We start from the raw sequence: 25,163 nt of genomic DNA on the forward strand, positions 1-25,163 counted from the left end.
AACAAAAGAAGGACAATGGAACTACTTTTATATGAAACTTGGTGAATGAAAAATGTATACTGATCGATAACTTTTGACCACACCTACAAATAATATTACAAAAAATCTTATAATCAAAACACTACTTTAAGAAAGGAAAATGAATCTAATAATCATGAGATTGGTAGAGAACATGTTTTTACAGCCAAAAATTAAAAGGAAAACAAATATGACAAATCACCGAGTCCAAAGTGAATTCATGAAAGAAAAGTAGCCCCAAGTTTGCACCATACAAAACCCAGCCAGAAGACTTATCTGGGCCAGATAAATAAATATTTATATGTTTCCAATATCCCAGGAGAGAAAGGATAGCATGTAACAAACCATTTAGTAACATTGACCATATCCAACTACCATCACCTCAACCCCAGCCTCCAACAACTTGATAGATTAATTGTTTAAACATTGTGGCAGCACAAAGCATAATTCAAGAGCCGGCACTGTTTGTACACAGATATGGCATGGAGATTATTTTTCCACATTTAAAATACACAGGATTGTATGGATTCATGTCTACATGCTATTCCCTCTCTTCTAAATCTGTTCTCGAAGAAACAATGTCAGTAAAATTCCCAACATTAGCAACAAATAAGGGATCTGTATCTTCATCAAAATCACGTTTCCTCTTACTTTCTTCTATTTCCCTTGTCAATTTTTCCATTGAAACCTTGTTCATCTCACGTCCACTCATTGAAATGCCAACTATTGTAATTTTCGGTAGTTGAATATGGTCACTAAAACTTTGTTCAGAAGAACCTCCAGCCAGAGCTGAAACTCTGCAAATAAATGTTAAGTATTGATGTTAAATATTGCAAGTAATTCATTTATCCACACAATGCATTAACTAAATATTCAGTAGCTAGAAAATGTCCAACCTAACCATACAATTATTGAGACCATATGGCCTAATGATATTGTGATACACTACCTTGAATCTGACTTGCTAGACCTTTCCTCCAATATGATCCCTGATTTTTCAGAACTTTGGGATGATTTTGAGAGCCCAGACTCACTTGCCTTCTCCATCTCAAATTCAGACCCAAAGGAAGAGATATTTGCTCCTTTTTCCTCTAAACTTCTTGCCCCAAGCTCCCCTTTCACATCAGGTGTAATGCCAATAGATAGCTCCATTGCTCTTGAGACTGCAACTGCTGCTCTGAAAATCAGACATGATTAAGTATACTCTCACAAAAATGTAGCAAGAAATATCAGATTGAATTCTCAAAATGGATATGGAGATAACATTTATATTTCATTGAATTGCCTCCTAAAAATAATTCCAATTTGGAAGCATCAGAAAAAAATCAGTATGGAATAAATCAAAATGGCATAAAAAAAATTATCTTTCATGGAAAACTTACCCTAAATCTTACATCATAAAAATAGAAAAAATAATCCACTGATTCAACATGAAAATGAAACAGAACCCATACATAAGCCACAATTGAACAGCAGACTGCTTTATAATGGACATCAAGGTGGCATGAAAACAATTAATCCCATTTGATTTATTAAATAATATAAAATTACATAAAAATTAGGATCTGCACACCCAGAAGTAGCGCCATTGGCCAAGCTCTATTTTTTGTTCATTGTGAAGATGCCAGAGCAGCTATAAGATAAGCTCCTAATTATTTAATTAAATTTTAAAACTCCATTTTTTTCAATTCCAATATCCCCATTTGCACATGCAGAAGAAAAATATTAAAATGCTATAACCTATCGTAACAAAGTTCTTTATGTAAAGCATACACTACCAGGGCACATACATATTTTTTTAAGACTACAATCAAACCCTAGGCACTAGGTACCATTTGGTAGTCAGAAGACTCGGAACACAAAACAAACATATACAAAAATATAAAAACATGTGCTTGCCATCAATGAAAGGCAGCCAGTTCTTGATTATATAAATTTGTAGTTGTACTTGAATATTTAAGTCCCAGCAAGTCAAGGGCATATGCCACTAAACAGCTGCAGACTTACGTGTAAGGTAACTACAAAACTTCAATACTGGTTTATACAAAATAATTACATAATCTACAAGAAAAGTCATGCTTGACAGCAAAATCTCCCTCATCCCACCGAGAATTCACATAACAAAGTTCTAGTGTAAAGACCACAAAAATATTTGACATAATACATGATGATCAGTATTATAGAATGGTATATAGCATAAAATGTAGTAGAATAAAATAAGCATGACTTTCATGTTTGGATCAAGGTATTAAAGATGCCGCTTATATAGGCAGTAACTGAGGCTTTCATCCCTAGTTGGATACCAATGTTCTCAAGTCTACCCTATATTTGGTCCAAGTAGAATTTGATGAATCTCGACAATTACGTTTATTCTGTTTTCCAATAAAACTAATGTGCATTTTCCTGATGGTAGTTGCAGATTTTTTCTCAATGGCTGCAAATATGTAGATCAAATAATAATCTCTTTTGACAAGCTACAAGTGAATATAGCTTTGGTGGATAAGAAAAAAAAAATTCTAGAAATATCTTCATAATGAAATGTATAATCTTAATTGCCTACGACTAATTTAAAATAAGAAAAAGCCTTGGTATGATTAAGCATGAAGTGGATCTCTAAGAAGCGTCAAGTTCCTAACTTCATAAAAACCTTGAGTCTGTTGCCAAAAATTAAACCATTTTTTTAACATGTACATTGATGAAGATATTTGATTGTTAGCGGCTTAATTTGCACCTTTCAGTACAAAACAACAAAATAATGTGCAAGGTAAAACCTTTCTCAAATCAGTGGGAGAAGCTCCCTTGTAGAAAACCAAACTAAACTAAACTTTAGAACCTAAGGAAACAACCTCTAAATCTTTTTATAATATATACAAATATACGGATTTCAACATGAATTGTAAACAAATAGTTCGTATTTTTTGTTCTAGGGTAAACGCACAGAGCTTATATGTTGGGACTTGAGATATACTCACCTACAGAATAAAACAGTCCTTGAAGGAAGAGTTTGACTACAGAATACTTTGTGGTAATGTGGGGTGAGTTCTGAATGTTTAGGTATGGCATTTATGTGAACTAACATATAGTGATGTCATGGAAGTAAGTTGTAGTACAGCGACATGGGTTTACATGAGGTGTCACGATAGCACCACAAGGCATCTAGAAGAAAACTCACAATTAAATATAAGTGTTTGCTAGAGCATAATCAGTGATGCAGGAGCACATGCAGCAAGATCTAAGGGCAAGATAATGTCCTAGAAGATGGCACTAGATACTGCAAGTAGTCAGGAGTAATGTTATGTTGGTCTGAGCTACCACAAGCTAGAAGCTGGTAGTGGTGATTATACTTGCAACATGTATACGTACCAACAATGTAAAGGTTGTAACTATTGGTTCATAGTGTGCAGCAGTGGTCATACAAGGTCATTATCCATGTTGAAGAGTCATACTTGCCGATTCATGTGGGATGCTAACATCATGTATGATCGGATTATAGTTACATGACTCTTGATATTCCATGAGTTGGTTGTACCATTGGACAGCTGGTTTTCCCATATATATAAATATATGTGGGAAAACCAACTATTCATATATATATATATATATATATATATATATATATGTATGAAAGTACAAGGATATGGTTTTCCCATATATATAGATATATGTGGGAAAACCAACTATTCAAATATATATAAATATATATATATATATATATATATATATGAAAGTACAAGGATATGAACTCACTTGTTAGACAGTGAAGACATTTGCACATTGTTGGTGTGTAATAATTAGAGTGATTGCAGAAGAAGGGTATGTTGTAGATTAAGACTCTATAAAAGCTTTACAAAGACCTTATTATATTGAATCAATGTTGACTTTGAATAATATAACTGTGAACGTCTTTTGGGTGTGGGTTTTCCTCCCAAAAGGGTTTTTTGTGTCATCTTGTTGATACATATTGTTTTATGTACATGCTAGTTTTGACTGGTGTTGTTGAATGTCATCTAAATACAGTAATCTTAAGTCTTCATCATCTCTGTCTATCGGTCATTTGCAACAATGTTTAAAATCCCCAATATTATCAACACTTCTACTCAAAATGAAAAATTTCTATATATTTTCTTGAAAGTAAACATTTGCAATAGATAACAAACACTCACACTCTAGCTAAAAGTAGAGACTAGAAAGTGTGAGTAAAATGCAAAACTTAGAATTGGATTACACACACGAGGTTAAGCAAATCAAAAGGAGAAAATTGTACAATGCTACAATTACTCCTTTGATGAAATCTACAATACAAACCGTGCAACTTTTAATAAAAATTAATTCTATTACTTACACCACACACACAAGACCACATAGAAGCTTGAACAGTAATCTTGGGCCAAAAAAAGGTATAAAAATTACCATTACATGAAAATTTAGGCATTAAAATCACTCATTTATAATATTTTACAAGGTTTTACGTGAGAAATAATAAAAATGTTAACAATAACTTCTATGCTATGAATTGTTTCCTTGCGGACAGAGCAAGCTTATTATACAATTTTGGTCTACAAATTCAATACCTATGTTAGGATATCTCCAAATAGATTTCTGACAAGAATAACTATCAACTTAAAATATACCTTCTAGAAGGTAATCTATAACCATTCTCAAAATAAATTTCTTAGAATACGATTCAATTCTGGTCCAAAAATTAACAACCTTTATTAAGAAAATTCAAATAGATTTCCAATAAGTATGACTATCAACTAAAAATATACCTTCTAGAAGGTCATCTAAAAATAATCATCCTCAGAATAAATTTCTCCAAATATGATTCAAATTTGGTCCACAAATTTAGTACCTATATTGGGAAATCTTCAAAACAATTACCAATATGGATACCTATGAACTAAAAACAAACCTTCTACAAGGTCATCTAAAAATAGCCATTCTCAAAATAAATTTCTCAAAAGATGATTAGCTTCTCAAAAGTAGTGATAGCTAAAATAAACATTTACTATGAAATAGCTTAAGCTAAAAATAACCAATCTAACACTTGGCTTAAGTGATGATTCTAATGAAAAAACTTCCTTGCAACTTGATACTAGACTCCCAACGGATGTGCCCAAGATGTTTGGAGTCATTTTCATGTGATTTCGGCCCTCCATTGTGACATTCTCGTCCTTTGGTGCATCCCAAACCACCTACATACATTTTCTTGACTTGAAATTGCCCTTACATACCTTTGCTTAGTCAAAACATGCCACAGATGCTCTTATCATGTATCTGCCTACCTTTGCACTTCACTGCTCTTTTTATACCCTAGCTGACACATCCCCCTTGCCCGAAATACTTGAAAACTTAGTTACCAAAAACAACATCAGAAGCCTGAGTGCCGATTCGGGTTCGAACCAAGTCCGGGTTTGAGACCGAGCCGAGTGCAACCTTGGGTTCGCCGGCAGTTTGTCTTTGTTGGCTCTAATAAAATTGGTATTATTTTTAACGATTTTCCCTACACATCTCAAAATGGTCTCGGATTTGTAGTATTCCTATGCAACGAGTGTCTATATATATATATATATATATATATATATATATATATATATATATTGTTGCAATATGCTTGTTCCTTGTCATTGATGTCAACTCCTCAAATCCGGAAGTAGTCTAGTACCTCTTATCTTGGTTTTGGTTATGTATAGTTTTTGTATATATGGGATAGATATTATCTGGATGATCCTGTCCTACTTAAAGTGGTCCAAAAGGTCGTGAGTGTAATTTGGAGTGTTGAATGTTTATATATATTTAATAATAGTTATTAATATAGGCTATTTATTTATAAATTTTATAGTTTTCTAATAAATTCATTGATATATATATATATATTGTTGCAATATGCTTGTTCCTTGTCATTGATGTCAACTCCTCAAGTCCGGAAGTAGTCTAGTACCTCTTCGCTTGGTTTGGTTATGTACAGCTTTTGTATATATGGGATGGATATTATCTGGATGATCATGTCCTACTTAAAGTGGTCCAAAAGGTCGTGTGATATTATCTTGATATGTTTTCGGAGTATGTGGTGATCATATTTTAGTCTGGATTAAGGGATAGTGTATAGTGACCTACACCTTAAAGGTGTTTGCAGATATTCAGTACCATGCAGAATGAATAGATCTCTTGCAGTTGATGAAACTGACAGGAGACATGATTTTGTGCATTTCACATTTGTGGAATCGGTTGTTTTTGGTTCGGTGGCTATTCACACGTTACATCTCTTACTAGTTTACTTCATAATGTATGTATTTGGTCCAGAGGGTATAAATAAGTCAGAATTGCTTTGTAATAGGATGTACAATTATGTGGTGATAAGAAAGACAGATCGTGTGAAAGTGGTGCAAATCAAAAGCAGATCAGAGATTCAAAGATTTATCAAAAGAGTCAAATGAGTGCTTAAACTGTGAACTGTTATCAACATTTAATAGAATCTCTTTTCATTACAGTTCAAATTATATTTCATATTGTATTTGGACAGTAATGTTGTACCTTGCCCTAAAGAAGTGATCTTTAGTCGAGCATGTCCCTTTTGTATCTTGCCTAAGGTTAGTCAACAAGTCTAGAGCAGTAAGATCCTTGGTCGGTGGCCATATTTATTGTAAACAGTAAATATACATATTGTGAGTTTGATTCTCACCGTGGTTTTTCCCAGTTTGGGTTTTCCACGTAAAAATCTAGTGTTCTTGTGTGGATGCATTTACTGTTTCTGTTATCTTCTTTGCTGCATAATTGGAGTGAATGAATAATGTGTTTTGGCATCTTTAATTGGTAATGCTTTAGTTCATGCTGATTCACCCCCCCTCTCAGCATCCAACAATGTTTAACAATTGGTATCAGAGCATCAATTTTTGAAGAAATAGCTTAACCGTTGAGGTAGATCTGGGAATTGAACACTTGTTGATACAGATACTAAGAATCGTCATAATTGGAAAATTGAAGGTGTTATCAATGTGGAAGGGGAATTGAGATTTGCCTTGACAAATCTGGATGAGAGAAGATTCGTGTGTAAAAAGGCTAAAAACAAAATTGCCTATTTAAGAAAGCTACTTGATGAAGGAAAGTGATGGATGATCTTGATACAAACATAATAAATAGATTTTGAAATCGAAAAAACAATGATAGGACCAAAAACGTAAGAATATATCAAGTCCAATATCCCAAAATATTTATGAGAACTAGAATAAAACATAACATTATTTTGTTTTCCATATATGAAACGTTAGCAAATATCAAACTAAAGATTACAATCATTCAACCCCTCAACCAAAATTTTATTTTTCATCATATGAAGACCCTTCTCACCTATGTGGCCAAGCCTCTAGTGCCACAACATTGCCTTATCATAGAAAGTTTTATTTCCAAAGAATTAGCACACTTACGTACCTAGAAAGAATGACCATCGAAAGTGTACGCAACAATTCTCTTTGTTGCTAATTCCAATGGTGAAGGTGAAAACTTTGCAAATCTCTCCACTATAGTAGAACTGTTGTATTGAATCGTACATGATTTGGGCTGAAACAAAGTGCCATCTGACCCCCCCTCAACAAGCACCATAGCTCTTCTAGCCATTTTACACCCTCCATTCAAGAAACCAATCTACATACTTGTATCATTCAATTTACTTATAGATAATAAGTTGTATGCCAACTATTGATCCCCTTTGCTCATCCATTATGGAATCTAATCAAGACTCTCCCACAACCAACAATCTTTAGATGAGAATCATCACACAAGTACACCTTACTACCACCATATTCTTCATATTTTGTAAACCAACCCCAATGTGAGGTCATATGAGAAGTTGTATCAAAGTAAATAAGCCATGCCCCTTCTGATGCATGCGTAGCCAAGGCTACAACAAAGGCATCACTATAATCTTGGATGGATCTATCAAATTCATCATCAAAATGATTCATTTTCTTCTTTTTCTCCTCTTTACAATCTTTTTAGAAATCACTAGGCTTGTCATAGTTCCAACATAGCACCTTGGACTTACCAGAAGACTTAGATATCCTACATGAGTTGGATCTAGACTTATCTTTCTTTTCATCTTTCTTCAACCTTTTCCTTTAAACATACCAAAAACCGCAAGGGTATCCTTAGTCATTTTAAAAGTCATCCTTCACATCTCTTTAGAAAGTAATGATGCAACAACCTCATCCATCTTGAACTTAGTGATAATGCTTCCAATGGCCATCACAAGGTGATCTGTGAACTTGGCAAAGAATATAGAAAAAGTAATTCAATGATCGTCCTCCATTAAAACTTAGTGATAGTGCTCCCAATGGCCATCACAAGGTGATCCATGAACTTGGCAAAGAATATAGAAAAAGTAATTCAATGATCCTCCTCTATTTTAACTCCAACAAAGCTCAATTGGGCAACCATCATATTGAAGGCATTCAAATAATTGGCTATATATAAATTGTCCTCCATTTTAAGAGAACACAAATTCTTTCTTAAATATAACTAATATACCGTGGATTTAGCCTAATAGATTTCACTAATCATTTTCCAAATATTTGTAGTGATAGTCAATTCACAAAAACTTGATAAACCTAAATCTGCCAAACAGAGTCTCATAAGGACCTTAGTCTTATTGTACATCAAGTCTCGGTATTCTTATTTCATATCCAATAGCATGGCACCAAATATCGCAACCCATAAATCTTTATCCACGAACATATCCTCCATCATAAGTTATTACGACTCAAAATTATTGCCATTAAACTTCTCCAATTCGATTCTTGATGTGCTTGCCACCTCTTCCTACAATAAGATCAAGAAATACTCTATGCAAACTCCCCCTCAATTGATAATTGGTACAAAAAAACCCGTCTACACAACAACTAGAATAAAATACGATCAAGCTTTGATACCAATTGAAAAGAAGCAAGGTGTGAAGAAATGCTTCCTCCAGTAATCTAAAGAGGAGAGTAATATGCAAATTTTTCGACCTTTACAACAATAGAAACTAGAAACACTTATAAACATTAAAATAAACAATATACCTGTAATGGCACCTGCTGTCATTTTATGACACCCTTGGTCCATTAGTAAGAACCAATCAGATATATGTTCCATGGACCAGTGTGGCCCCAGTTGATCAAGGAGAGAAGAATCATGAAGTGTGAAGTGTTGCCTTGTCCGGAGGAAGTTCCTCCCTTGGCCTTTTCTTCTTCCCCGGAATTCTGGAACCCCGAGGTTCCGAAGTTCTTTGCCTTAGCCGCTTTCTTTCCTTCTCCGGAACTCCGGAACCCCGAGGTTCTAAAGTTCCTTCCCTAGCTTAGCCCCTCCTCTCCTTAGCCTTTCTCTCTTTTTCCTCGGAACTCCGGAACCCCGAGGTTCCGAAGTTCCCTGCCTTCCTTTCCTTTGCCTCTTCTCTTAAGCTTCTCCTTTCCACGGAACTCCAAAACCCCAAGGTTCTGAAATTCCCCTCTTGTTTAGCCTTTCCCTTTCTTCTTCGGAACTCTGGAACCCCAAGGTTCCGAAGTTCTTTTGCGCAGTTCCTCGGAACTCTAGAACCCCGAGGTTCTGGAGTTCCCTTCCCTTGCCTTTCCCGGATGCCCGAGGTTCCCTCCTCCCCCTTCTTCCTTCTTTTCCCCGGAACTCCCTTGCCTTTCCCGGATGCTCGAGGTTCCGAGGTTCCCTCCTCCCCCTTCTTCCTTCTTCTCCCCGAAACTCCGAAACCCTGAGGTTCCGAGGTTCCTTCCCCTTTTGCCTTCTCTCCCTAGTTCCTTCGGAACTCCAGAACCCTAAGGTTCCGAAGGCCTTTTCCTTCTCTTCTTCTCTCTATCCCGGAACTCCAAAATCCTGAGGTTCCGAAGTTCTTCCCTTGTCTTCCTCACTTCAGGAGTCCGAGCTTCCGAAGTCTTCGGGTTTCCTTCTGACTGGCGACACTTTCGAATGGCGTGATCGACACTCAAGGCTTTTAATGCTCAGACAGCTTGGTGACTTGTGCACTTTCTTTTGTGGAGCCACAAGGGTGCATTAAGTGTTTTTGGCAGGATTTCCATCAAGGAAGGTATGGGGCCATGCTTGGTGACTTATGTCATGTTTGACTTTGGAAGGTCAGTCAGTCCACCTTTCTCAGAATTGCCTTTGGTGGTATGGCTAGGTTGCTTGCATGTACAAGTCAAGTGCATGCACTTCCCTGCACTTCCAGACTGACATATAGGGGTCATGATCACCAATGTAACCCATTTCTCTATATAAGGTTGTTAAGCCTCATTGTAAAGGGTTCTCTCCTTGCTAGCTTGAGCTTTCTTATGCTCTTCTCTTCTCTTGAAGACTTGTAATTATTTTTGCAATTTTGCAACTGTAAGATTGGCTTTTGGCCTTATGATTAATTGAAAATCTCCATTCTTGCCTCCCTTCAACTTATGTATGATGTGTATGTGTTCTTACCTCCATTATAAGTGTATGTTTGTGGTTTCCTTTCACATGTATGCTGTGTTAACTTGTTTTCTGAGTGTGACTTTGTGGGAATCCTTCTCCCCTCTTGACACTTAGCAAATTCTAACCTCCACACAAGCATTTGGGTCACTCATGCAATTGAAGTTTGTGCATCTCTTGGGCTTTTCAGTTGATTCCTTGTGCCATTTCGGGTGCGGAGAGAAACAATCTCTTCTTGATGCATCACCTCCTTTTATTTCAAGCAATTCTCTCTTCCCTTTACCTCTACAAAATTGTTAGGATAGGCTTAGGAGTTAGTTTTGAAGTGTTGAGTTGGTTCAACACCTGCACCTAGAGTGAGAAAGAAGTCAGCCTTCTCCGGAGATTCAACCCCCTCGGGCAAGGTCCAACACTTCGGGGTTGTTTCCATGTTTCACAAAGTTGCTGAGTTGATAGCTTAGCAAGGGTGCAAGCTTTTGTGATAACAGCACCAAAATGTAATGGTGGGTGAAAAATGTTTGAATGGGAGATCAAAAGGAAAGCTACCCTTTCCCTCCAAGGAGAGATGAGAGTTTCACTACGGATTTCCCTTCAAACACTTTTCACGCATTACATTGGAAGAGGGTGGGGAGGGGAATTCACTAGATTCAACCTCCAAAGAAGAAGATAGAATTTTGAATGAAATGAGAATGATAAGTTAATCCCCTCTTCTACTTGAAATGGAAAGGAATTGATTGAATTATGTATTAAAACTAAGTGAAAAGAGACGAAGAACTGATAATAACTCAAGATCGAAGTGTGGGATGAAGTTGTGCACCTGGATTTGGCAATAATATGTCGAAACGAAACCGCCTTGTGAATTTGAGGAAAAGTTGCCCGAATTGTGTCAAAAGTGTACAGGGTCCTCCGAAAAATCCGCGAAACGAAAAGAGTTTTTCTGCCTCTGCAAATGGAGCTCGAATCCGAAAGTACAACCGCGCACCTGCAACCCACACACAGAAAAGAGAGGAAAAGTGGTTGGGATTGGGGGTTTGCCTTCAGGTCAAACCCCAGTTTTGGAATTAACCAAATGATGAAAGAGAGTACTTGCAAGTAAATGTAACTGAAAGACTGTAATGTAAATCACCTCAAGAGAGGTTGTAGATATAATGTAGGTAGATTTGCTTGTGTGGAATTGAATGTTGGAATCAATCTCCTCTTCAATGGTTGAATCCTTGACTTGAATGCAACACCTAGCCTTGAAGGGAGACTTGAGAATGCTCAATGCTGGAAAGGAATGCTTGAATGCTCTTGAATGCTTGATCACATGTAAACTTCCCACTCATCCAACTTATGCAAAATGAGAGGGTAAATGCAACTTTTATACTTGTCAATTAGGGTTAATGAAACTGATTTTCGTCACAGGCCGACAGCGGGGAAGTTTTCCCGCTCATTGCACAACCTTCTATGCAAACTCAGGAAAGGTCCTGCCCCAAAATAGGGCAGGGACAGGGGCATGGCCTTTTCTCTAGGGCAGAGTGCAAACAGGGTGGTGCAAAGGGCAAGGGAGAAGCAGTTTTCAGGGGTTGAGCAGTCTCCGATCAGGCTAGGGGATTCGATCTCGCGTGCGTGAGGACCCTAATGTGGTCAAAAATTGCTAGGGTCGCAATTTTATGACACTACAATACCATAACACGTGTGGAGAAAATCCTTTCAGAAAAAAAAACCCCACAATCCAACATAACCCATTGCATAGTTCGCAAACTCAACAAATACTTGCGAGTTTTTCACCTCACCAAGTTTCTAGTTGTTAATTTTAGGCTCTGATTTGCAATAAGTAGAAACACAGAAATACAACAGCACAAGAAAAATAGAACACAACATATATCCTAGGAAAACCCTCCTACACGAGGGAGAAAAACCCAGCAAGAAATGCTCTCTTATATATATATATATATATATATATGAGATGAATAAGGGCAGAAAACCTGCTTACAACTCAGGCCCTACTCAAGGCTGAATTTGATACAAAGAATAGTGATATCTCTCCTTGATACAAATGAATAATCTCCTCCTTGAGATCTGACCTGCTGGAATGGCAAACTTCTGCTGGAGGTGCGAATGAAATAATTCCCATTGATTAAAATGAAATGACCATCACCATCTATATATACAAAGTAAGGTGCCTTTTCTCAAGCAAGGCGACTCTTCACAAGAGTCGACCTATTTCAAGAACCAAGGTGACTTTTCATCTTGCGTTGGCCCTTATAAATATAAAATAATAATTTGCCATAGGCCGACTTGCTTCTAGGAATACCTCCTGCAATTATAAAACACTAACACTCCCTCTTAGCTAGGGAGGTATTTTTCAAATATCCTCATCATGTAGTCTCTCAACATGATGCCCCACAATGGCTACACCCATTTGTGGAAAAGACACATCTCAGTCTCAGAGATGTACAAAGGTTCATCAGGGAGTCTCTCAAAGTGATGCCCACAATGGCTACTCCCATTTGTGGAAAGAAACACATCGTCATGGAGTCACTCAACATAACGTCCAACTATGGCTACTCCCATGTGTAGAAAGGAATATGTGTACAAGTGCCTATCACAGAGTCACTCAACATGACGTCCACCATGGCTACTTCAATGTGTGGAAAAACCAGAGAAACGGGACTTGCCTGGACTTGCCCAGACTCAGCGAGTCCAAGTACGAATCAGGCCTGGCGAGTCCTAGAAACTCGGACTCGGACTCGTCCGAGTCTGGCGAGTAAAATCGCCAGACTCGCCGAGTTTGGCGAGTTTGTCAGCGAGTCCAAGTACGAATCAGGCCTGGCGAGTCCTAGGAACTCGGACTCGAACTCGTCCGAGTCTGGCGAGTAAAATCGCCAGACTCGTCCGAGTTGGCGAGTTTGGCCCAAACTCGCCAAACTCGGCGAGTCCCGAGCCCCAGACTCGGCCGGCGTGGGCCAACTAAAAAACACAAAAAAAAAATGTATTGCAAAGTTTTTTGAAGTCCGTTTTTTTATGTTAATTATCTTCTATCCCAAAAAGTGACTTTCATTTCATTCACTTGCAAAAAAAGGAGTAAAGTGAGTTGGGAAGAAAAACAAGGGTGCATAGAAGAAAAACCAGCAAGGAGGAAGCTCAAGTTTTCTTCAATTTGTCACATTGGAGCTGCATTGTGTTTCGATTTGGTGCATCAAGAGTTGGATAGGAAGACTTTGCAGCTCGTTTCAAGCTTGTTGTAAGAGGTACGGTTGTTTTTTTTGAAGATTAGTTTGTTTCTTGTATGCAAAAATTCCATTTTGTATCCATTTATTTTGAAAGTTTTACATCTTTCAAAATCTTTTGTATGTGTGTATGTAGCATGTAGTATGTAGTTGTAGTGTTGTACTATGTAGGGTTTGTAAATTTCTTTTTTTAAAGTAGGGTTTGACAAACCCTACTTTAGTTTTTTTGAATGTATGTAATATGTATTAATTTTATTTTGTATTTGTAATGTTTTATTGCAGCAAACTTCACTTTATTATTTCAATTTGCCTCAACTTCAAGTTTCACAAAACTATCCTAAAATGTCTACTTCAGCTTCTAGACCCCCCATTAGAAAGGACCCTGCTTGGAAATATCATGAGGATTTTCTGAGGCAAGGAAAGGGGCAAACAAAATGTATGTTTTGCAAAACAATATTCCATGGAAGTATATATAGGCTGAAATACCGTAATGTTGGTGTGCGTGGACATGATGCCGAACCATGCCTAAAAGTAGTCCCTGAGGCCGTACGTGATTGTTATGTAATGGTTGAGGAGATTGAAAGGAAAAAGAAACAAAAGGAGGATCGAGCGGCCATTGGGAGAGAGACAGTTTTAGGAAGAGGGACACAGTTAGGTTGTGTTGGAGGCCCTTCTTCCTTACCTCCATATCGTCCCACTCAATTTTCTACTACTGGTGCTTCCGTTGCTGCTTCTGCTTCTATAAGTGGCAGTGCCACCACCACTTCTCATGCTCCTACCACTAGTAGTTGTAGTGGGAATGTTACCATTGGACCTAGGATTCGTAAATCTAGGTTGGATTCCTTCTTTGTGCCTCGCACTACTCCTGGGTCCCAACCGTCGCTTGAGGGCATGGGTTGGAACAAGGAGGTTCATGATGCTGCTAAAATGGCAGTTGGCAGTTGGCAGGTTTTGGAGCTACAGCTGTATTCCATTCTTTGTAGCCAGGTGAATGTTTTACTAACTTTTATGTTTGATAACTTTGATTGTTTTAATTTGTATACTTATCTCATTGAATTTTTATACTTAACTTATCTCATTGAGTTTCTTTGCGACAGGTCTCCTTATTGGCAACAAATGGTTGATGCCATTACCATATGCGGGGCGGGGTTCAAAGCCCCTAATGAGAGTGATTTGAGGGGACCCATTTTGTCTCAAATGGTGGATGATGTGAAAAAGGATTTAGATGAACAACGCCAGATATGGAGCACTAAAGGTTGCACCATCATGACTGATCGTTGGACAGATAGGAGAAATAGAACTCTCCTTAATTTTCTTGTTTCTTCCGCAGGTGATTAATTAATTTTAGTTTCATATAGTCTTTAATTTTTTATTTTTTATCTAATGGTTTATTGAATGATCATTGACCTAGCTTTATTTTTTTATTTCAGGGGGCACCGTTTTCATCAAGTCCATTGATGCCTCCGCCCATTGCAAGAATGCCACCTACCTATGTGAGCAGATAGAGGAGGTGATTGAAGATGTGGGTGAGGAGAACGTGGTACAGGTGGTGACCGACAATGCAGCAAATTATGTTGCTGCAGGTAAACTTTTGATTACAAACTATTTTTGTTTGCAAATTAATTACTATCTTGTGGTTTGTACCTCCATTAATTACAATTTACAATGCAACAAATTATGTTGCTGCAGGTAGGCTATTGATGGAGAGGCACCCATCTATAGTTTGGACTCCATGTGCTGCTCATTGCATTGACCTCATGTTGGAGGATATTGGAAAAATCCCATGGGTCAAGAGATGTGTAGAAAGGGCAAGAAATGTCTGCAAATTTGTATATAATCATTCATGGGTGTTGGCTCTTATGAGACAATACACAGAGCAAAAAGAGTTAGCTCGTCCAGGAATCACAAGATTTGCCACAAACTTCCTCACATTGCAGTCCATGCTTAGGTCTAAGTCTGCCTTGAGATGTATAATTGTTGGTGAGGAGTGGTCTTCCTCATCCTATGCTACCACCCCTGCAGGGATAGATATGACAGACTGCATTTTTGATGAGCAAGGCTTTTGGGTCCCTTGTGATGAGATAATGAAGGTAATTTTTATATAAATTCTACAATTTAACTTCATGTTTTATAACTTATTATATGTATTCTCTTATTTGCTCATTTTTCTAAATTACACAATATTTTCAATTTTGCAGTTTGTTAAGCCCTTGGTGGTTTTGTTGCGAGTTGCGAATGGAGATAAGCCCGCAATGGGCTATATATGAGGGCATGGATAGGGCGAAGGAGGCCATCAGATTCGTCTATGGAGCAAATGAGAGCAAGTATGGTCCCATTTGGGAGATCATTGATAGGAGATGGCATCATCAGCTTCATAGGCCCATCCATGCAGCAACCTATTATCTAAATCCGGCATTCCATTTTATCCCTTCTTTCAAGGCTGATGTGGAGGTCCTTAATGGGCTATATGCAATCATGGAGAAGATGGGACCTGCTGGTACTTCTCAAATAGACCTTTTTCGAGAGCTACAGATGTTCTCAAATGCACAAGGGGAGACCTCTCGTCCTGTCGCCAAAGACGGTAGGACAACTATGATGCCAGGTAAAAATAAATTGTAAGGCTTAATTTTAGTTTTATTCAATACTATATTGTAACTTGTTAAATGAGTTCATGAGTGAGACTGATTTTATTTATTTTTCTCATTTCAAACTCAGATCATTGGTGGAACTTTTTTGGCCCAGAGACACCAAATATTCAGAAGTTGGCCATTCGCATCTTGAGCCAACCATGCAACGCATCAGGTTGTGAGCGCAATTGGAGTATGTTTGAGCACATACACTCCAAGAGGCGCAATAGATTATCTGTGGAGAAGACGAATGATCTCGTCTTTGTTCACTACAACCTCCGCCTGAGAATGAGAAAGAATGCAATAGTTGACATGTCTCCTATCATTCTAGATGAGGTTGATCTTGAAGCAGAGTGGGCCAATGAGAATTAGACAGCTCCTGGGACTCCTACAGCTGTATTTAGTGATGATGACATTGATTGGATCGACCAGGTAGATATAGAGGCTGAGGCTGTAGCCATGGCAAAGGAGGAGCAGAGAGCACGAGCAGAGATAGGAAATACTGAGACTCAGAGTGACACAGTTGTTCCTGATGTTGGTGAGCATGACACAGCCGTTCTTGATGTTGGTGAGCATGGCATGGTGTCACGGGGAGCGACTATGGCTGCTGAATCATCTAGGACCTACTTTAAACGCCTTCGCAGGGGGCCAGGGTGAGAGGGTGCACAGCCCTCTGAGCCATAGGCTTGTACACTTGTAGTTGTATTTAGTATTTACTATTTACCTTTGGTATTTGTATGAAACATTTGATGATGATCATATGATGACATGGATTTTTTATTCCATGAGTTTTGTAATATTGTATACATTTGACAATATTTATATATCTATGTTTGTTATTTTCTTCAGCTACAATTTGCGTTTATGCTTATGTGATTGATGTATACTTGTGTATGTAATCAAATGAGCCGAGTTTAATGATGTTTTTGTGTCTTTAAGGTGTATTCAATAAAGGGTGTCTGAAACAAGTTTTAAATCTTTAAAAATCTCTAAATTTCTTGAGTTTTTCAATTTCCCAAGTCTAGCCGAGTCTAGAGCCGAGTCTGATGCCAAGTCCCAAGTCCGAGTCCGAATCGGCCTTGCCGAGTCCGAGCCGAGTCCGAGTCCCGTTTCTTTGGGAAAAACACAAGTACAAAGGATTCATCACGGAGTCTCTCAAGGTGATGTTGTCATGGAGTCTCTCAACATGACATCCACCATGGCTACTCCTAGAGGGTGGAAAGAATCACATCTCTGTCTCAGAGATGGACAAGGGCTTTCACCTCAAGTTTCTTCGTCTCAGAGAAAAATGCATTAACAAGGGCTTTCACCTCAAATTTCTCCGTCTCAAAGAAAAATGCATTAACAAGGGCTTTCACCTCAAATTTCTCCGTCTCAGAGAAAAATGCATTAAACAAATGATAATGTGACTCCTCTGAAGCCCCAAGTTCTTGCATCAACCTCCCGACCTCCTCGTCCAAGGTTGCCTTTGTTGGTTTGTCAGACTCCCTCTGAATGTTAAATCCTCCTCTTTGAAGAAACTGATTGCAATGACAATAAGGTTCTTCCTCTTTGAGAGATGTCTCCAATCACCATATCAGACTCATGGCTGCAAGCATCAAGTTCTTCCTTCCTTGAATGAAGTCTCTTATTGCTTCTTGGTCCATCCTCTTTATTGATTAATCTTCCTCACAATTCACCAATTGTCTTTTCCTGATCTTAGCACTTAAAGATTCAAATTTTCTTTACTAATCATACTTCTTATTATTAAGAAGCCGCGCCCCTTCTCTAATAATGTTCACATCAACTGTTTTCTTTCATTAATATAAATAAATCAGTGGCTTTTCATTCAACCAACAAATGTTGGACTGTCATCTTAATCCTTGCTTACAAAGTAGCACAATCTTGATCAAGATTCACGTCACAAACCAAGAAATAGTCTTGCATGTTGTAGAGGAGTATCCATGCTAAAGAGCATGCTACAAATATCCGTTATATTAATTATTTTCCCGATTATTTATTTCTAAAGGTAATTATATCATTCCATAACAGTTTGCACAAACTCGACTGGAATATTTGTTCACGATGCTTTCCGCCTAGTATTATCACATCAATTTGCACATAATGAACGATATTGGGTTTGTTGATGTTGACTTCTTTCTTAATAAGGAATCACAACTCCATTAATCATCGGCCGTCTCTAAATCATCAGTCACTACTTATATCATTGTCTATGAATAATGATAGCTTCATTTCAAAAATCTCATTAATCGCATCAGTTGTATTATTTTTTCTTAATCGCATCACCTTTAGTCACTCATTGTTTGTTAATAATCAAAGTCGTGTCTTCATTATATAATTGCTGATCGCACTATCTCTTCTTACAGGACTTCATTCTCAAACACCATGCTTTCTTTAATATATCGCTGCTCTTAATATCAAATTTCACCTGTGTCTTTAATAGATGTAATCGCTGCTTTTAAGCAACCACTTGTTATGCCTTCTTAACATCTAATCGCACTTCTCAAGGTAATTGCAATTTATTCCTTTACTATTTCCAATTGCATCTTCTAATAATTTGTATGTTGCCTTATTATCACTGCATATTATAAACTTCTTAATACAACTGCTATGACTTCTTCATACAATCGCTTTATCACATACAGATCGCATATCTCTAGTATTATATATTTCTTCAATCACTGACTTGAGAAACTTGACTATCACTGTAGTCGCTGTCTTCCACTGGCTCAGAACACTGATTTGATAATTTTATCGCCACTATTGTATTGCTCGACAATCTATCAATACATTCTTCCTCCCATTGTCTTAAAAGACTTTAATCACTTGATATTCATCAGAACTGCTATCATCGCTGCACACAATACATGCTGATAATTATACAGATCGCTGTCATTGAACAGACTGCTGCATATTATTTATCGACCCAGACTTGAGAACCTACCATGTAATATCCCTTGGCTAATCTGACCCAGTTTTTGCTTATTTGAACACCAAGGAATATTGTCAAACACTTGGCATACAATGTTTGAAGCCGCTGTAGTGAATTCTTTATTTGTCTTCTTTGGGTTTGTAGGCTGCAAATGAAGTTATGGAAAGCTTCTAACAATGCAAAGTTGTTATAGAAATGATATACTAGCTGTTTTAGACCTTTCCACACATATGTAATGACTGAAATTAACTAGTACAGCTAGTTGACATTAAGACAAACACTTGTCATGCATCCCAATGTATACCTACAACCATTAGGCATTTAAGCAAACAATTGGCATGAAAGCTAAGTGGTTGATCAATGTTGAATGTTACGATGAATGTGGAATATGCAAATTATATCTCCATTAAACATATGCAACCTCCAAGTATTTCATGATATAATCATAATAGAAAATGATGCAATGAAGTAATGATTTTCTAATACAATGACCATAGATAGAAAACCTGGTATTTCAATGGCTGCCTTGATATATTGGTTTGATTCTCCTCATATGCAAATCCCTTGTCAAATATATATAGCTGTTCAACCTTTCTAAATCCCCTTCTATAGAACTCAAACTACTGTAGCGCACTATTCACGGCACTGTAGCGCACTGTTCACGGCACTGTTCATGGCACTGTAGCGCACTATTCACGGCACTGTTCATGCGCACTGTTCATGGCACTGTAGCGCACTGTTCATGGCACTGTTCATGCGCACTGTTCACGCGCACTGTAGCAGCAAGAACAAACTTGCAATCTGCTCTTAAAACCTTGAATAATTTGTTGATAATCTCTCCCAACAAGAATGATATAACTCCATGTGCCAAAGAAAGATGATTCACAACCAATTATAAATGTTCTCCAACAATAAACTTCAAACCCTTGTAGAAAACTTCACCAATTTGCACAAATGAAAGAACTGAAGTATTCTTTCCCACAACTGCAATAATTCAGGTGTTATTTCACACCTTCAAAATTGCTACCAATAGGAAGTTTTCGTTTCCTATGATCAAAGAAGAAAATTGCGAAAGCCTTAGGCTCCACAATAAAAATCAATCAAAATACTATTCATCAACTGGATGCCGAGAATGAACTCTTGCCTTTCCTTTTATTCTTTCCTTAAGAGAGCTCAAACACCTTCCTGGCCAATGTGGGATAAAAGATTTATTCCCACATTAAATTATTCACTTAACGCACTTTATTATATTAAAGTGACTTTATTATTATAAAGTTACTTTAGAACTTTATAATAATATTAAAATATTAAATAAATCACTTAAGTCACTTAAACTTTAATATCTCTTGATGTACTTGTCTGATTGCTAAGCCGTCTGAGCCAAGAGTCGACTCTCCCTGTTCTCCATGTGATTGGATGCCTGTCTAAAAATTGAAACCCTGAATAGTGACTTACTATAAATAGTAAGTGTGCCAATCTGAGTCAAAAAACCTGTGCAAAGGCCAAAACCTGAATCCAGCTGAAGAGTAATGTCTCTAATCACCAAGTAACTGCCACACAAGGCCCTCTATCAATAATTGTTAGCCTACAAGGGTCAAATGATAAGCTAATTCTTACAAACTCTGATGTTCGCAAAATGGGGACATTACATACCATATCTTGTTTTTGACGGTTTATTATTTTTTGTTTATTGTGGAATTTACTGCTCCTCCAAACGTATATTCTAGTATTGTAAAGTAACGTTTTAAGCCCATACTTGTGCCATTCTCGCTGCTCTCTGTATCACACATCGACCTCTTAATATGGCAAATACATTATATGTATTAATATGCCTTCAAACATGATCAACCTTCATGATTTTACTGAGAATAATCCTTTGTCTCAGTCTTGTACAGAATTGCTGCATAATGAACTTGGCCGCTGCTTTTATTTATTCATTTCCTTGCGTCTCTCCACTTTAATTGTCACTATCTTTGTCTTGTACTAATACGGCGCCAGGAAATCTATTCAAATCTCCGAGGGAAGCGATTAACAAGAGGGAGGCGAATATCTCCAAGGATGCTGACTTCTACTACTTACACAAATCTGATCAGGTCTTGTCTTAAACCCGCTCTGATACTATGTTAATTTTAGGATCAGATTTGCAATAAGCAGAAATACAACAGCATATATCTTGGGAAAACCCTCTTACTCGAGGGAGAAAAACCCAACAAGAAATTATCTCTCTTTTATATATATATCAGATGAATAAGGGCAGAAAATCTGCTTACAACTCAGGCCCTACTCAAGGCTGAATTTGATACAAAGACTAGTGATATCTCTCCTTGATACAAATGAATAATCTCCTCCTTGAGATCTGACCTACTGGAATGGTGAACTTCTGCTGGAGGTGCGAATGAAGTAATTCCCATTGATTAAAATAAAATGATCATCACCATCTATATATACAAAGTAAGGTGCCTTTTCTCAAGCAAGGCGACTCTTCACAAGAGTCAGCCTCATTCAAGAACCAAGGTGACTTTTCATCTTGGGTTGGCCCTTATAAATATAAAATAATCATTTGCAATAGGCTGACTTGCTTCTAGGAATACCTCCTGCAGCTATAAAACACTAACACTAGTGAGTACTAGCTATTTTTTTTGTGAGTACTCGCCAAAAACTCAGTAAGTTCGACAAGAAAACTCACCAAATACATTAAAATAGAAAAACACAAAAAAATGAAGAAAAAAGGTGGAAAATAGTGAAAAATGTCATGATTTTCCCTTATAAATGTGTGAACGCCTCTCACACTTCCTCATATAGCACTTGGAGAGAAAATATTTTACAAGATATTGTGTCCCTCGACCTTGTTGCGGGCGTTGCCCTCAAACCCCCATGAGGAAGACTACCCCTCAGCCCCATTAGGGTCTCCACTCCTTGACCCCCTCTAGTTATTGGGATCTCTTCTCATCTAAGAAATTTGATCACAATGAGGGGATTTGGGAGTGGAGACCAAAATCGACAACTTAGAGAATTAGATAATTATCTTTAACACTATCATAGTATCATCGATCAACGATAAATTATCATACTATCATTATAAAAGATTTAAATGCCACTACTACTATAAAATACAACACAAGCTTCACCTTTGCACAAGAAAGGTAGGCGATAAATCAAAGGAGGTCATTGATTTAGGTGAGTCAAAGCCACAAACACAGCCTTCAATGTCAAACAAGGAGCTACGACAAAGTGTTAAGGACTAAAACTTCTCCCAATGCTTTCACTAGACTAGGGAAGAGGAAAATGTAAATTTTATAATATGCAATTTATGAATTATGAAAATGATTTTCAAAGGCAAACATCATGAACTCATAATAGTTGCTAGCTAACTATTGTATCAAGATTCCACATGATGATGCAATTTTGTACTCAATTTGTATTCAAATGAATCAAATTTGATAGAAAACACTTTTGTACTCATTTATGGACTCAATGGATATGTTGTCATTAAAGTTTTTATAAAATTGTGTTCTTAAAAAAAATTTAAAAATTTTAAGTTGTGTGGCCTTTTGTCGAGTCTTTGTTAAGTCAAAAGTTTTGGGTCTATTGGGATTTTGTTGAGTTCGAGTATGCCAACTATGACCCATTGTATTATTCAATAAATTAATTAATTATGATACACTTGTAGGGCAAGGCTTCACAATAATATCACCAACATGCAAATCTTGAGCGATTTTTGGCAGCATAATAGTACCTACAAATTAACCAAACTACAACTCCAAGTAAAAATATAGTGTAATGTCCCATTTGTAAATGCCCTAGTTTTTTCCCTAAAATCACAATTCCAAGTAAAACAAGAAATGGAAAAGAGAGAGCGATATCATTTACCAACTTAAATTGTGGAACAAGATGGATCCTATAGTTGAGACCTTGCAAACATGTTAGGTAATCACTAAATCCATAAAATAGATCTTCACTACTAGAAACATTATCTTAATCAAAAGCATAGATCTTTCCTACTAGGGTTAGGAACATTAACTTAATCATAAGATATATCTAATTCATTAACAGAATTCAATCATAGGAGACTTAGAATAAGGAGGCATAATAGGGTGCCTGAAGCGATCCTCTACCCTACGCCCAAGAGCGGATATACCATCGCTTTGGCCTCATGTAGCCCTTCGCCATCCATATGAGGGGGTGTACCTAGTGAGGAATCCTATAGTCATTCCCCTTCTTCTTGCCACCCTTATTCTCCTCACTAAGATTGGGGTTCCTTAATCCAATAGTCAGCCATGGTAGAGATCTAGGGGAAACTACAATAGGGTGTCTGGAACATCCTTCCCTTCTAAGCCCAAGGGCGGGGCACTCCTTGCACCCCCTTGGCCTCATGGGACTATCAAGCACCACCATGAGGTGGTGTGCTTAGAAGAGGACCACATAACTGTTTCCCCTCATATTCCCTCACTATCCCTATCTGAAAAACACACCAAAAATACTGAGAGGGGGGGAGGAGGGGTGAATCAGTATTTTAGCAACTTTTAAAAACATAAAACTTCATAAAACATAGAGAAAGAAAACATCAAGACACAAACACCGATTTTCTCATGGAAAACCCTTTTGGGTAAAAAAACCACGGCACACAAAGATTTCATTAACAAATGCGCACCAACCCAAAATACAAAAGTGAGCACCAACTCTCCTTGAAGCACCAACTTCAGTTTTCTACTTACTCAGTGGTGGGAGGGTCCTGACTCCTCCTGCGGTTGCAACTGTGTAGGTGGGGTGTCTCTTCCCTATCTTGACTGCTGCCTTTTCACTTGCTTTAGAGATGCTTGACTAATCTTAATGAACCACCTCTTAAAACCGCTTCTAAACAATACTTTTTTATCCTTAACAAATCGATGATTACTAAGTGTGAGAACACTGTCATTTGGAAAGGGGGAACGGTCCATTATGCATATAATATTTTCCATTCATCATGACCTGTTGTAATGATGCGAACTGTTGCATGATTACGATTATTGAAATTGTATTGTAAGATAATTCCATAGGACTGGTTTACTGTTCATCTAATGTCAGATCGGGAGCAAGCAGTTTCTGTAACTGCCAGAAATGCTTTGCCTGCTATTTACAAATCAAAGCACTGAATATGAATCAATTTTACATCATCCTCAAACACCATTTTGAAGGGCCAGAAAAGAGCAGTCAGGATACAATGGGGATCACTGTCACAATTTATCTAGATGAGGAATAACACCATAACTGTTGCAAAGTGAACAAATATCACTTGACCTGTCAACAAAATGTTTAAGAAAGAATAAAAGTACAAGCAATTTTTTTTCCATCTTGTCTATATCCCAAAAGGGTTTCTCCATGCTAAATATTGGTGCCTCTCTTGTTAGTACATGTTTTCCGTCGTTATTTTCCTACAAATAAAAAAGTTTTATGAAATCTGGATTCATCTTCAATTTAATTTCTTCTTGTTCTTTTGTACATGGATGTAAAGAAAGCTAAAGTCCATACAATAATCTAGCTTTCTATTGGAAAAGATCCTTTTCTCCAAACTGTGTTTATTCATAGAATAGACGATTACAGATCACACATACATACATATGTGTGTTCAACTGGTACACATCCCTAATCATCTGACTCTCAACCATGTCCACCACCCCTCATCCCTATCCCATGATTTTCCTATTCAATATTTGTTCCTATCATTTTGACAGTACTTCAAAGTACATATTTTGGTTTAAAGCTTTGCTTTAAAGAATTCATTGTATCCCAAAGGAATTAAATACATGACTTTTGCTTCAAAAAAAATGATATTCTATTGACTTAGGGGCCATGCACAAGACACAATGAGGGTTTTAATTCATGAACATTTGGAGTGGGAGATTCAAGCGAAACCAGAAAAGAAAAGTGGCTAGTTTGCACTTACAAATTTAACTA

The 25,163-nt window shown here is 37.3% G+C and overlaps 1 protein-coding gene across 1 annotated transcript in view; it reads right to left on the reverse strand.

The window, feature by feature from the left end:
* Nucleotides 1-209: 209 nt before the first annotated feature.
* LOC131069234 (uncharacterized) overlaps nucleotides 210-25,163 on the reverse strand; it is a 199,645-nt gene continuing 174,691 nt past the window's right edge. The window contains exons 8-9 of the mRNA XM_058004597.2: nucleotides 968-1,195; nucleotides 210-815 (exon numbers count right to left, since the gene is read on the reverse strand). Coding sequence (XP_057860580.1) covers nucleotides 560-815; nucleotides 968-1,195 — 484 coding nt within the window. The 3' untranslated portion in view covers nucleotides 210-559. The remainder of the gene's footprint in view (nucleotides 816-967; nucleotides 1,196-25,163) is intronic.

This window comes from Cryptomeria japonica, chromosome 7 (assembly GCF_030272615.1).
Source record: "Cryptomeria japonica chromosome 7, Sugi_1.0, whole genome shotgun sequence".
Taxonomy (NCBI): domain Eukaryota; kingdom Viridiplantae; phylum Streptophyta; class Pinopsida; order Cupressales; family Cupressaceae; genus Cryptomeria; species Cryptomeria japonica.